Source organism: Carica papaya, chromosome 1 (assembly GCF_054855325.1).
Source record: "Carica papaya isolate Zhongbai chromosome 1, ASM5485532v1, whole genome shotgun sequence".
In the NCBI taxonomy this organism is placed as follows: Eukaryota; Viridiplantae; Streptophyta; class Magnoliopsida; order Brassicales; family Caricaceae; genus Carica; species Carica papaya.
Window position 1 is genome coordinate 30,227,405 of NC_142309.1, and position 14,632 is coordinate 30,242,036.

General features: G+C 34.2%; 1 protein-coding gene across 4 annotated transcripts; it reads right to left on the reverse strand.

Annotated features, from left to right (window-relative positions):
- Window positions 1-167: 167 nt before the first annotated feature.
- LOC110818010 (cytomatrix protein-like protein) lies at window positions 168-12,724 on the reverse strand. Of its 4 annotated transcripts, XR_015814413.1 has the most exons (6): window positions 12,356-12,724; window positions 12,121-12,232; window positions 11,475-11,539; window positions 10,797-11,390; window positions 952-1,225; window positions 731-865 (listed from the first exon to the last, which is right to left on the reverse strand). XR_015814413.1 is itself a non-coding variant. In XM_088210487.1 (5 exons), the coding sequence occupies exons 1-5, from the start codon at window positions 12,557-12,559 to the stop codon at window positions 501-503; spliced, it is 990 nt and encodes a 329-aa protein (XP_088066613.1). In that variant the 5' UTR covers window positions 12,560-12,723; the 3' UTR covers window positions 168-500. The 4 variants fall into 4 exon arrangements, 3 of the variants coding, with proteins under 3 accessions (XP_088066613.1, XP_088066612.1, XP_088066611.1); XM_088210487.1 differs by lacking the exons at window positions 731-865; window positions 952-1,225 and adding an exon at window positions 168-515 and having other exon boundaries at window positions 12,356-12,723; XM_088210486.1 differs by lacking the exon at window positions 952-1,225 and having other exon boundaries at window positions 538-860; window positions 12,356-12,723.
- Between the last annotated feature and the right edge of the window lie 1,908 nt (window positions 12,725-14,632).

Sequence of the window (14,632 nt, forward strand, 5' to 3'; positions counted from 1 at the left end):
TCCTATAAAAAAAAATTAGGACTAACAACATTCTTTTTCATTTTTCAATTTACTTTCAATTCCAAGTTCAATTTGATTTGGTCAATTTTGATAATAAGTTCAGTTTTTTGTTTTCTAAAAATTTTACACCAAGTGAAAACTGATCAATATACACCTCTAACAGAAGGTTTGATCATGGATTCGGATGAACTGTACATTCAAACTTTTCTTAACAAGTTGCTTCCAACATTATACATCCAATACTACTAAAACAGAACATGAATATAACACAATCAGAAAATTTCTACCCTGGAGTAATAAACGAAAAAGAAGTGGAGGAAACAGACGAAGTATAAGAGAGCCAGAACTAGGAATATCAGTTAACAGTACAGCCTTAAAGATTGCCCATGCACAAGGTAACATTCCTCAGCTTCAACTAATGAGCTATGCTGGCTGAGGACTGTGAAGTTTGAGTTGGTTCAGTCAAGATCTGGCCAATTAGGATCTGTTGCTCAACAAGGTCATTGGGAGATGGCCTAATCAACAAGGTCATTGGGAGATGTATGAGAAACTTTTCGGGTTGCCTCAATTACAGAAAAAAATATATATCTGCTCCATGCTTACAACAATTACATAATTTACAAGTAATGCAGAAGGATACAAGAAAATGCATGATGATCACAACATGCTCATAACATTAACTGTGGGTGTCATCTCAAATTGTGAGAGGCTGTCCTCAATTGCAAATATTAAAGATGGGAGCAAGCAACTTCGGAGTTTCGGATGAGTTCTTCAATTTGGGAACCTTGAAGTTAGATGTGAACAACTTTGGAGTTTCTGAAATCAGCATAAAGTCAGCTGCTTTTCTCTTTACACGCGAGCTTCCCTAATCAACAACAGAAAGTCAGAGTTCCATAAGCTTTTAGAGCTTAATATGAAAACCTTACTGGTTTACATAATTATAAAATGCACCTAGCTGATTGGCAATCACCACGGTTCAACTTTTAACAGGTTATCCATCGAACACCTTAACAAAGGAAAATCACTGCTTGACCTATCCATTAATTGTAGGAAGTTTGAAATCATGAATGCTGCAGTAGACTTCTCTTTTTGCCATGAAAGAGCAGGATTCAGGATTAACCCACAGTTCAAACCCTAGACAGACTTGTCCTTGGTCTGATGCTACCGAATCCTTATACTTACTAGACCAAGCTTTTGCAAACCAGGATGGCACCACCGAATGTCCCTGGAACAGAGTACTACCACATAAAATTTGCCAACATTTCAAGTTTCCTAAAATTGGCTATCTAAACTATTTTGCATGCCCAAGGAAATAATTATTCTTAGAGAAAATATTGGATCTCTTATGACAATTGTATCATTTCTTGTGACAATTAAGCAAGAGCTTAATCCCTGCTTCTCTCTTGTCATCAATATGAATCACACAAACCTCATGCTTCTCTCTTGTCATCAATTGTATCGTTCCCAGTGTCACTAAAAATCACTTCTTCTTTACAAACTAAAATTTCCCAATAATAGTTGTTAGAATGTAGATCATATTTTCTTACATAGTTCTGCTGTTCTTGGCATAGAGATCGAAGAATGTATTATTTTTTTATTTTTTTATACTAGAGATCCTTGTAAATATGACGAGAGGTATCTAGTTTGTATTTGAAAAAGTTCTATTTCAGGCATCCACCCCTAGGTCATGAATATTCAGGCTCCTTAGACATGTACTTAGTCAAGGATTAGGATCTAGAGTAGTAGGCTTCTGTAGTAGACAAAAGAAGAAGAAAGTTAGAAGAAAGGAGGGAGAGAAAAGCAGGAGAAAAGAGAAAAAGATAGAGAAAATTTGAAGAATTTTCTGATGATTGAATCAGGAATCTTGCATATATGTTTGTGATACAAACATCTTTCTGGCATTTCCTTAGTCCTTTCTACCAATTCCTCACCTGGAGGAAGACAAACGACAACAAAAACAAACCAAAAGGCAAAACAGAGAAACAAAAGGAAAACAGATCCATCAGAGGGAGTATAATTGCGAGGACCACTTGTAACTAATCCTAAGATTAGCTAAATCATTGGCAATTGGGTATAATAACTGAGATTGATACTGCTGACCTGGTACTTCTTAAGTTCAAAAATATGGAATACCAGGTGGATTTAGGTCGGGACCCCTTAGGCCCTATTTAGATAAATTTTAGTGATGGGTAATTAATGTATGACAATAACAGTGATTGAATGACAATAACATAGGATATGAATGACAAAATATTTTTATATTTAAATGATTGTGTATTAATGTATGTTAATGACAGCTGTTTTGTTTGGATGATAGCATAATATAATTGTATTTTCAGTCAAATTATTAATTTACCTCAATTTTATTATATGAAATAGTAAATGATATATAAAAAGTATGTAACGAAAAAATATATATATATATATAAAATATAATTAAATTTGTATTTAAATAAATACTTATTACACATAATTAAATTAAATTTTTATATTTAATAAACTAAATAATTATTATTTATATTATCACATTAATTTAATTTTAATAAAAATAAAATTATTTATATATTAGAAACAAATGATTGTAATTATATATTATTACATTAAATCTAAAATTATTTTAAAAAATAAAAAATTAAAATGTATTTGAAATAATTATTTACCATAAGTTAATTTATTAAACATATTTTATGAGAGTGTTTGTTTAGGAGAGTATAACGGGAATTAAGTATATTTTATGAGGGTATAAAAAGAAAAAAATTATCTGCCCGTCACATATCACCAATTCGGTAATTTTTAAAATTCATCCTAGATCTACTAGAATCGGCTACCATTTGCTACCATATTTTCAGGTTGGAAGTTGAAACAAATAAAATTTTATTATGCCGGTGGAATACCGTATATTAATTAACTATTTACCACTAAACAAATAGAGCCTTAGGGAGTTTGAAGCAGTAGGCAGTGGCACCAATTTTCTGCTCTACCTTATATGGCCCAAAGAACTTGGCGGACAACTTAAGTTGCCTCTTATTGGCAACAAAGACCTGTCTATGGGGCTGTATGTTAGGCAACACTAAATCTTGCTCCTCAAATTCCCGTTCTGACCTGTGCTTATCTGCAAACTGCTTCATGTGGGTATGTGCTTCCATGAGTTGTTGCCTAAAGCATTTGGCTCATCCTTTATCTTTCCTCCAAAAACTCTTCCAACTTGGCTGAGGGTGTTTTCCCCTCAATGACATCAGTAAAATTGGAAGAAGGGAATCCATAGAGTGCTTGAAAATGGTTCATCTCAACATGGAATAGTGGGTGGTGTTATACCACCACTCAGCCGGACTTAGCCATTTGGCCAAAAACAGCGGATTATTAAAAGTCATGCAACATACATAGGTTTCTAAACACTGGTTCAATCTTTCTCTGTTAATGGATCATAGACAGAACTAAGGTGCATGGTGCTGCTGCTAGTTAGTCTCTTAAATTCCTGCCAAAACAAACTTGTAAACACTTTGTCACGAGCTGTGACAATTACCCAAGGAGGAACATGCAGCCGGTGGATACTGTCTACAAAAAGCTGGGCAACTTTGAGGGCTTTAAAAGGATGCTTGAGTCCCACCAAATGCCTATATCTGGTGAATGCGTCCAACCACCACAAAAATTGTGTCTATGTTGTGTGATTTGGGAAAGCTCTCATGAAATCCATAGAAATGAGAGATCAAGCTTGTCTGGGCACCGCTAAGGTCAATAAGAGGCCTAACAGTGGCACCCTTTCTGATTTACATATTTGACAGACATCAATTTCAGCACCCTTTCTGGTCAGTCATTACAGCTTTCCCTCGAGTGCATGCCATCACAGCTTGCAGAGTGACGGTGTCCTTAGTATCGATGACTCTAATGCCAAGTTGTTAGGACTCCTTAGACATATAAGTTTTAGAATAATAGGGTTTTGTAGTAGAGGGAAGAAGAATAAATGAGGTAGAAAGGAGGGAGAAAAGAGAGAGAGAGAGAGAGAATTTGGATAATTTTCTGATGATTGAATCAGAAATTTTGCATATATGTTTGTGATACATCATTCTGGCATTTCTTTACCTTTTTCTACTGGCTTCTCACCTAGATAAAGATACAGCAAAAGCAAACCAAAGCAAGACAGAGAAACAAAAGGAAAGAAATCGGCCACAAGCAGTACAATTGCAAGGACCACTTGAAACTAATCCTAACACTAGCTAAATCACTGACAATTAGTTGTGGTAACCGAGATGGATACTGCTGACTTGGTAGCCATTTTTTGGTTACTATTAAGGGCCAATGGCACCTCTGGTGCACCTTCAGTGGCTTCATGGGCCCTGGAGGTGGAGCTTGTGACATGTGGAGTGCTGGGCTCGAGTCTTCAGCCTTGCAAAAATCTATCGTTGGGCGTCCTTTGTTCAGTAGTTAGATGGCACCTAACACAGCAAATAATTGGTGCGTGAAGCTCATGTGCCATTTGCTCTCCTCTTTGCCAATAGATTCTAGCATGAATAACGTGCTTTATTAGTTTATGTGGCATGTATCCTCATTAGGTTGCTAGTTAGTTTTATGGTATACTAGGGTAATGTGCTTTTAAGAAAGTTTTGTGGTCAATTTTTTTGGGCACTAAGTTCTGTGTTATAGCAAGTCGAGTTTGGTGTTTGCGCTTGTAGTTTCAAGGTTGTTATAACACAAAACTGTAACCAAATCTTCAAATCTACTGAGTTCATGATTTCTTGCAGATATTAACACTGGATTTGACCAAATCAGGATCCAAAATTCTTGACAAGAAGAGGTATCATTTCTAAATGAGACTATTCTTTTGATTTGAGCTGATGAGAGCCCCATGGGGGTTATACTTGAATTCCCATGTTCTAGAAAGTTCAGCAGGGGTGCAATAAAGAAAGAATGTGAGTACAAATTTGTCAAGATTCTCCATTCGGGAAAATAATGATCTCTTTGATGTACTCATAAATTTAGGTATATCGAAAAAAGTGTTAGAAACTAAATGGTAACCAACCAAGTAAATAATGGAGTCATCAAGGACGACAACATAAAAATCAAGCCAAGTCAACCTTATCATGAATCAGCCGAATCAAGAAAACTCTCAATACCAATTGACTTCAAAAAGGAGACATCGAGAAAATAAGGGGACTTTTGGAATCATCGAAGAAGCCTAGTGGTGTGTCAGGAAACATTTAGAATTTAGTACACTAGGAGGGGTAAATTAGGAAATTCACACCAAATGGCAAAATAGTAAAAGAAAATTAGGATCAGGGTTTGTTAACCCTAATCATCTCTTCAATCTTGCAACCGGCGCCAATCCATCACTAATTCATCCCGTAGTCGCTGCTGTGCCTAATAATGAGAAGTGGAATTTTGGCTACGCGATTCCAACCACTCATGGAGTTTTTTCTGTAAAAGACCCTTTTCACCGAATTGAAATCGATAAGAAATATTACTTATCTTTCTCTTTTCATAATCTTCTTCTTCTTCTTCATTCTCTCCTTCTTCTTTATTTTTCTAAAGTTAGAATCCATGTCAAAAACTTCTGATAAGTTGGTATCAGAGCCAAAACGGGCCGAATCCTACGCCAGTATTACCACACGAACTCGGTCCAAAGGAAAAGTTGCGATTGCAGAATCGGAGAACCCCGAAATGATCACTGCAAAGGAGGTCAACCTGAAACTCTCTGTGTTCATGGACGAAATGAATGAATTCCACTAGGAAACGCATCGACAACTCACCTCGATCCTAGACCTGCTCCGCAGCAGCTCCGTCAATTGGGTTAAAACAAGCTCGGTGTGCCTAGCGGTCAAGACTCCCGAAAACAAAGGCCTCGTGCCTCCTCCATACGACATGACCTCAAAGCCGGGAAAACAAGGGTTAAGGTTACCCTTTATACCCAGTTTAACCCCATTGAACCGGACCCGACAAGATGAAGAAACAGATCTGGATGAACCGGTCCAAACTGGCCTAAATCGACCCGGTCCAGCACCGACCCGAATCGAGTTGACCAGAAATTGCCCAGTAAAGTCCCTGGATTGAACCGAACCTCCCACGATTGTGAACCGACCTATAATTTTGCATTTCCTAAAATAAAAAGTCTCCTTTTTGAAGGAGCAAACCCCTTCGGGTGGATTCGAAAATGTGAAAAATATTTTATGATCCACAACACTCTTGACGGGAAAAAAGCGAAGATTGTATTGCTATATTTAGGAGAAGTCATTGATATATGGTATCACGGGTGGTTAACCAAAGTTGATACCCTGAATCGGCGATTCAGAGGACTCTTACTTGAATTTTTGCATTCTCTCATAGATGTAGAGAACCCAACACTTTCAGAAAAGTTTTTTATATCTACCTTTACCAATGGCCTTAAATTGTAACTAAACCCACAATAAGATTTCTCAAGCCACAAATGCTTAATCAAACATTCGAACAGCCCTCACTGTAGGAACAATCACTAATAGAGTTGTTTCTGAATCTCTATCTTCCCAACAGTGATACTCTATTATTAGAAAAAGATCGATATAATGATAGACCCCCCAGGAGCATAGGAAAGGAAGCATAACCTAAAAGTTCAGCAGCCTATTACAAATGTGCAGATAGGTATTTTCTAGGACACCATTGGGTAAATAAAATAATAATGGTCATGGAGGAAAAGAGACTATCAAAGAAAAAATTTTTACAATTCAATCTTGCGGACAAGGTTGATGGCTCAAGGGGAGGGTATTATTAGGAAACCATTTAGAGTTTAATATAGTAGGAGGGATAAATTAGGAAATTCACACCAAATGGCAAAATAGTAAAAGAAAACTAAGGTTAAAGTTTGTCAACCCTAATCATCTCTTTAAACCTGAAATTTTTCACCGTAATACTCTCGTTTACTTCGACTTTACTAATACTATATTCGTTTCATTGAAACTTATATTGTGACTAGCGTTGCTGCTGTCAAATAAACTAATTTAAAAATAAGGTAACATGCTCGATAAGGCATAAACTCTGGTTTAGGTGGACAGCCCGATAAATAAACATCTACAGGAATTAACTTATCAACCCCTCGAACAGTACCATAACCAGCGCCAACCCACCATCAATTCATCCCGCCGCCACCGCACCTAAAAATGGGAGGCATAATTTTGACCAATGCAATTCCAGCCACCAATGGAGTTTTTCTTTATTTTCTCAAGGTCTATAAAAGGTTTTTTTACTGTTTTGTAATCATGAATTAAAATCAATAAGAACTATAGTCTCTCATTCTCTTTTCAGATTCTTCTTCATCTTCTTCATTCTCTCCTTCTTCTTCTTTATTTTCCTAAAATCAGAATCTATGTCAAAGGCTTCTGACATGATGCATGCTCTTTTGCACTTACAGGTAAGTTTTATGTTTCTCAATGATTAATTGTCTCAGATGAAGGTACTAGAAACCTTTGGATTATTGACTCAGGAGGTATATATCTTATAACATGTTCTTCATAAATTTTAGCATTTACAATATATGCTCAAGCAATTAAAAATTAACTATTTCAATGACTCTCTCATTACAATAGTTAGTGTAAGAGATATTTATATCAACATATCCTTTACATTAAAAAATATTATTTATTACTCCAAATATCCACCAACCTCGTGTTTTATAAAAACTTACTCATAATGTGAATTTAATGTACTTTTCTATCCTTTTTATTATATATAGATCCAAGAAAGGGACATAACTTGCTAGTCAACAAAACATGCTCTAGTATATTGAAGAATAAGGCAAATCAAATTTTGTTATGAATAAATTATCTTTAGTATTTTTTTCATCATCTAACAAAAATACTATTTGGCTCCATTACTTTGGGTTTGGGCACTAATCTTTTGGAATTTTAACCATCTTACATTTTTTTCTTCTAAATGACTGATGTTAATTATTTTTATTATGATGTATGCAAATTTCAAAAACAAAAATGTGGACTATTTCCAATTAGTAATCAAATAAGTTCAATCCCATTTTACTTAATCCGTACTGATATCTAGGGATTCTCGAGAATTATATACGTATCTGGTTTCACAATGATTTGTCTTATTTACTAACAACTGCACTAGAGTCTCTTAGACCTTATTTCTTCGAACTAAATCTGATGTAGTAGTGTGCCTCTAAATTTCCACACCATGATTCAAAATCAGTTTTGTACTAACATAAAAAAAGGCCAATATGATAATGTGCAGAATTATTTCAACTAAACTCTATCTTCGTTAATTCCAAGAAAAAAAAAAGGAATCGTCCATGAATTCTCATGCCTAAGTACTTCTCTACAAGTAGCAGAGGGAATTAAAGGTCATATGCTAAATACGAACAGAGCTGTTTTTCCCCCCCAAAAAATGTTACCAAAACCTACTGGGAGGAAATTGTGCTTATGCCCACTTACATAATCAACTGCATCCACTCACAAGTTCTGAGTTTGAAACACCAATAGAGACACTTTCTTAGTTTTATCATGACCTATGACTAGCAAATGATCTCATCCCAAAATCCTTTCAATGCATTGTCTTTGTCCATGTTCATAGCTAGGAAGAGAGAAGTTAGATCCAAGAGCTATTAAGTGCTTATTCATTGGTTATTCACTAAAAGTATACAAGTGTTATTTTCTATTTATCAAAATTTTTTTTCTCCATTGATGTCGCTTCTGATGAGAAAAAAATCATATCTCACTCTGTTATATCTTTAAAAAGAGTCTTTATCATCCATCGAATAAGGATATAGACTTATTTCTGCTTGATGATCACAAACACACTCTTTGTACCAGTCTAACTTATACCACCTACCAAATCACTTCAATCCATGTCAACATCCTCACTCATTCACACCAGACTTATGACAAGGAATCATGAACTTTGTGACTCAATGAGATTTATCCACGTACATTCAAGACGAAAAGATCTGAATTTTGATCATGTGCAAGTTCAAGACTCAAACATTTGATCTTGAGAATGAGGTAAATAGAGTGATAAAACTTTTTCCTCAACTAGCATGTGATCATGATGTTCCTAATGCCACTAAGAAAGGTATAAGTGAATGCACTAACTTGTGTCATTTGAAAAATTCTCACCTTTGCATAAATGCTAGTCAGTATAAACACATTCTAATTTTTAATACCTCATCTGAGGCATTATTTGATGGGAAGTAAAAAAATGTCAGGAGAGAAGAGATGTAGGCACTAGTGAAAAAGTAAACATGGGAAATTGTTGACTCGTCATCTAGAAAGAAATTTGTGGAATGCAAAAGAGTATTTACAATGAAGTACAAGTTAGGTGGCTCCCTTAAGAGATAAAAGATCAAATTCGTGGCAGATGGACACGCACAAACATTATGGTCTGGACTGTCAGGAAGCATTCACTTCTGTCACAGAAAAGAACACTATAACTTTGGTTGTTGTTATTAGCATACAGCTTTTATTGGTGTTTGGAGTAGTTCGTTGTGAAGAATATTTTCTTTTACTACAATTTTGGAGAAAGAGAAATAGATGGATATTCCTCGAGGCTTTAAGGAAAAACCAAAGGAAATAAAGTATGCCAATTGAAGAAAGGATTATATAGTTTTTAAAGCAATAAGGGCTTCGGTTGAAAGATTTATAAGAGTAATGCTTGCAACTGGGTACAGAAAGAATCAGAAAGATCATACACTCTTTATAAAACACTAGATTTAGGAGGAGTCATGGTTCTCTTGGTATATGTTCATGATATAACTGTGATAGGAAATGATAAGAATGACAAAAAGACATTGAGAAGATACCTACTAGAGAATTCAAGATCAAGAAATTTAAGAGATTAAAGTACTTCTCAATAATTGAAATAGCTTATTCGAGAGAAGATATCTTTATTTTACAACAGAAGTATGTCATCGATTTCTTAAGGGAGACAAGAAAGTTAACTTGTAAACTTGTCTCCATACCAATTGACAAAAGTCACAAACTGAGAGAGATAATAAAGATCCATTTGTAGACAGAAAGATATACCAGAGACTTACAAAAACTTTATATATCTTGTTGATATAAAGTTAGACATTGCATATATCGTGAGTGTGGTTAGCTAATTTATGCCTAGCGTGACTTGAGAGAGGTTCGATTTTGTGTGCTTTATAGGACTCCAAATTCCTTAAAAGATAATTCTACCCAATTAGATGTATTCAAAAGGAATACTGAATTGGTACTTGAGACTTGCACCGTTAGAGATTATTCAGATGAGGGTGATGACACACGGATAAAAAGGCTAAGGAAATTATTTTGTGACAACGTATCTGTCATTAACATTGCTCACAATCCTATGCAATGTTACAGAATGAAGCACATTAAAGTAGATAGATATTTCATAAAGGAAAAGTTAATAGATTGATTTATATTCCATACACCTAAATTAATGGTTAAATTGCAAATGGTGGAACAAGGGCTTTGTAGGGTGAAATTCCAAAGATTGGCTGGTAGTGCAACATTACAAAGACTTATCTCCAAAGTTGGGAATGAGAGATGCATATTCACAAGCTTGAAAGGGATGCAACAAAAACTCTCAATCTTCCATCTCAATATTAGAAAATTAATTTTCCTAAAAACATAGGATACCAGTTAGGGAATCTCACTGATACTAGATTTCACTTTATTTTATTTGATTTCTTATGATCCTTTTTTTTTTCTCTTTATAATAGCTATATATTAACATCTATGTAGTCATTCTTAATATATAAAAATTTAATTTCTCTCTAAATTCCATAATGCTGATTCCAAAAGTCCATGCATGAACAACATTTAACTCAAAGTTACCTTTTCAGTTCCTTTGGCAGGACAAGGAATTTGGGCAAGAGATGCGTCTTTCATGACAACAATATTATGTCCATCTTTACTGCTGTTCAAGGACCCTGAATTCAATGTTATAGCTCCTGCACAACGCTTTAACACAGGTGTAACTGAAGAACTTCTAGACTTCCTTAATGATTCAATCTGCTGTGAGAGTCTAGCTATTTCTGCATTCTGTTTCTTAGACTTAGCCTCCATGTCAGCCACCTTAACTTTCAATTGTGCAATTGTCTTGTCCTTGTCATGGTCAGATGATTGCAGCTGCTCAAGACGGAAAAGAAGATTGGAAACTTTTTCATTTGCTTGTGCAGCTTCAGCATCCTTGCTCTTTAACTTGCTTGTGAGCTCACTTTCCAAATGTCTATACTGTTCCCATGCAAAGCCATTCTCTCTCAAAAGTGCAGATACGTCACAGCTCTTTTCTGAAGCCAGATCCTGATATTGAAGCTTTAATCTTCTTGCTTCACTTTCCAGTCTCCTATCATCAGCAGCCTTTAAACTGCTATGCTCGCCTCCTGCTTTTTCCTTGTAAGCATTCATGGAGTCTTCCAAAGAAATATCCTAAACAATTGAAACTGCCAACTTACATTCTGAAATACAATATTTACTTGAATGATATACAAGCAAGAAGGTGTGGAAATATACCTTCGAATTCTCAGTGAGAAAGTCAAACCAGGCTTTGAAATCAGCCAACTCATCCTCTGTGTGCTCTGCCAAGGGAAAAAAAAAAAAAGCTTAAAGAAATTATTCGACAGAAGTCAACTTCAAATCATCAAAAAGGTTCAGTCAATTGCAAATTGCTCTCATCCGAATTGCCTTTGACTTTATTACTCTCAGAATAACATTCTCAAGTAAAGTCTAAGTCTTGCAATAGAAACCAGTTACTCGAGTGGCAAGCAGTAGAGAGGCTTGGGCATGAAAATATTTTCTAATTTCTTTTCTTTTTTGTTCTACATGTCTATATTGACGATGGTGATGACGATGATGATCTAATATGTTTGAAAAGTACAAAAAAAAAAAAAAAATTCTTTTACCTAGTTTTGGTAAAAATTTACCACACATACGAACCATAAAAAGCATGTTCACATATAAGCATATACGAATGTTGTTAATGAAATACTTCCCCGCATGTTCATGTACGAAACCAATTCTTGAACTTTTTCCTGTTTGTTCCACTTTTTCGTAACAGGTAAAGAATATAAAAGCAACACTCTTGCAAGAGAGTTTTCTCCACAATTTTTTAGAAATCAAAGCAAAAACCCAATAGATACATTGAAGAAGAAAGACTAACCTAATTCCAGCTTGCAGCAAAAAGCCTCTTTTTGTTTTAATCCAATCAACAAATTCGATTTTGCACTCTCAAGCAAGCGAGCCATCTCTTGCGCCATAATATCATTTTTCATCTGCAAAAAGAATTCACAACCCCCAGCCCATAACCCCTTGAAATATAATTACAAGTTCTGAAACTAGAAGTCCTTGAAACCTTAAATCTAAAATTCCTCAAAAGAGAAGAAACTAGGGCATACCTGAGAGAGAAGATCCTCATACGAACGAATATCTGCATCCCAGCGCTCGCGCTGCTTCTTGACGAAATCTTCAAGTATCCTCCTGTCTTTGACCAGAAACTCGAGCTGTTCTTGTTGGGTCTTAAGCATTTTGACGAGGCCGTCAAAGATTTTATCCCATTTTCGACGATCGGAAGAAACTTGAGAGCGCGTCGTTATTGCCATCCCGAAATTCAAACGTCTAAGAAGAATAACAACAAAAAAGAAGGAGAAGAAGACGGATGATGAAACAGGAATTGCTCTTTTTCAGTGACGCAGAAAGAAGGAAGAACCGTTTGAATTGGGGAAAGAGGTTTCAACGGTCGAATCTCAGGGTATTTCAATTCAAAATATAACGTTAATTAGGGATTTTCAGAGGGCTTCCTTTAAATAAAGAGGGGAATTAGTAAACCCCAAACTGTGGAATTGTACAAAAGTAACAAAAATAAATGAATAATTTTTTTTCTTAATTAGTAATTTAATATTTACTATATTTTTATATATTTTATAAGTTTAAATTATTTATTGGGTATTAATTTTTAATATAGTTCTAAATATTTTAAAAATACAAACAGTTTAATTTAGTACCTTACAGTACGTTCAATTAGATAAAATATAATTTCACAACATTTAGTATTTTATTATTAATTGTAATCTTACATTAAGAGCAATTAAGTTTTTTTTTTCTTAAGGAATGAGATATATATGATATATTATTAATTTTATGTGATTAATTTATTTTTGTTGTAAAAATAATATAATAATATTTTTATTTATGGAGTTATTTTTGAGGATACATATAAGTACGAGTTTAAGACTATTTTTCAATATGAGAAATGAAATTTCTGTCAAGTAATTTCAAACCATTATAAGAGACTCTGTTCATCAAAAATAATAGAGGTTATCGCGGTTCGTGAAGCAATCATCTAGACCACGAAACATTTCTATGAACAATAAAGAATTCTTATTGACGCCAAAATACTTGTAAATGCGTTGAATACTAAAAGAATAAACTTGTCTGAAATGAGAGTCATCGGCAAATAGTACAAAAGATTACTTCATATTAGACAAAACATAAAAATTATACTAGCAGTTTGTCAAACAATTTTTCTAAATTGCCACTCCTCTAATGAAACTCACTGAAAATGGAATCGCCTTCAAATGGAATGAAAAGTGTGAAGAAATTTTGTCGAGCTCAAGCACCGACTCACTATTACTCTAATTCTAATCCTCCTGAATAATGCTAGATAGTTTCAAGTTTTCTGCGACATGTCTCATATTGGTCTAGGATGTGTGTTCATGCAGCATGGTCGAGTAGTGGCGTATGGTTCTAGACAACTAAAGCCACACGAGCATAACTACCCCACAAATGACTTGAACTTACCACCATTGTCTTTGCCTTAATGATATGGCACCACTAATCTGTATGATCAGATTTTTAAAATCTATAATGATCACAAGTTTGAAGTACCTGTTCTTCAAGAAAGAGCTAAACATGAGACAAAAGTGTTGGATGATCTTTTAAAGGACTACGACTGTAAAATTTTATATCATCTAGATAAGGATAATATAGTTGTTGATGCCCTTAATCGAAAGGAGTAAGCTTTATTAGGTTAACTACTGGCTTCTACTTACTATTCAGGTAAGTAGAAGAATTTTAAGTTTTCTTGAGAAATTTCGAAAAAATTTTCTTTACTACCGAATGACAGAAAAACTTAATTCCAATAAGGATTTCTTAGTATTTCTACTTATATTTCTAAGTACTTTTATATTAAACTTACTTTATAAAAATCATTAAAATAAACTATATTATTTGCTTTATGATCTATCTCAATGTATGCTAGTTTAGTGATTTATTTAAGATATTTGCTATTTTATTTTTTATAAAATGATACAACTACGAACTCTAAAATTGACCCTTTGTCCTATCCCCAGTACAAGCAAATATGGAGGCTCACCATCTCGCAAGAGCTTCTCATTGTTATGTTAGTCTTTGTACTTAGAATCAATTTCCAACTTTCATATATGAGATATTGCATTAATAAAATTATATATATATTTTTAAAAAGAATAAATTTATAATATTTTATTTGAATTATATGTAAAAATTAAAATATTATTTTATTTAAAATTTTTATTACATATGTGTTGCACTAACATTAATATTTAAAATCCGATCCAATATAAGAAACTAAAAATTATGTTTTAATTCACATGTTTAAATTTTATAAAAACAATCACAAAATCGAGAGAAAAACT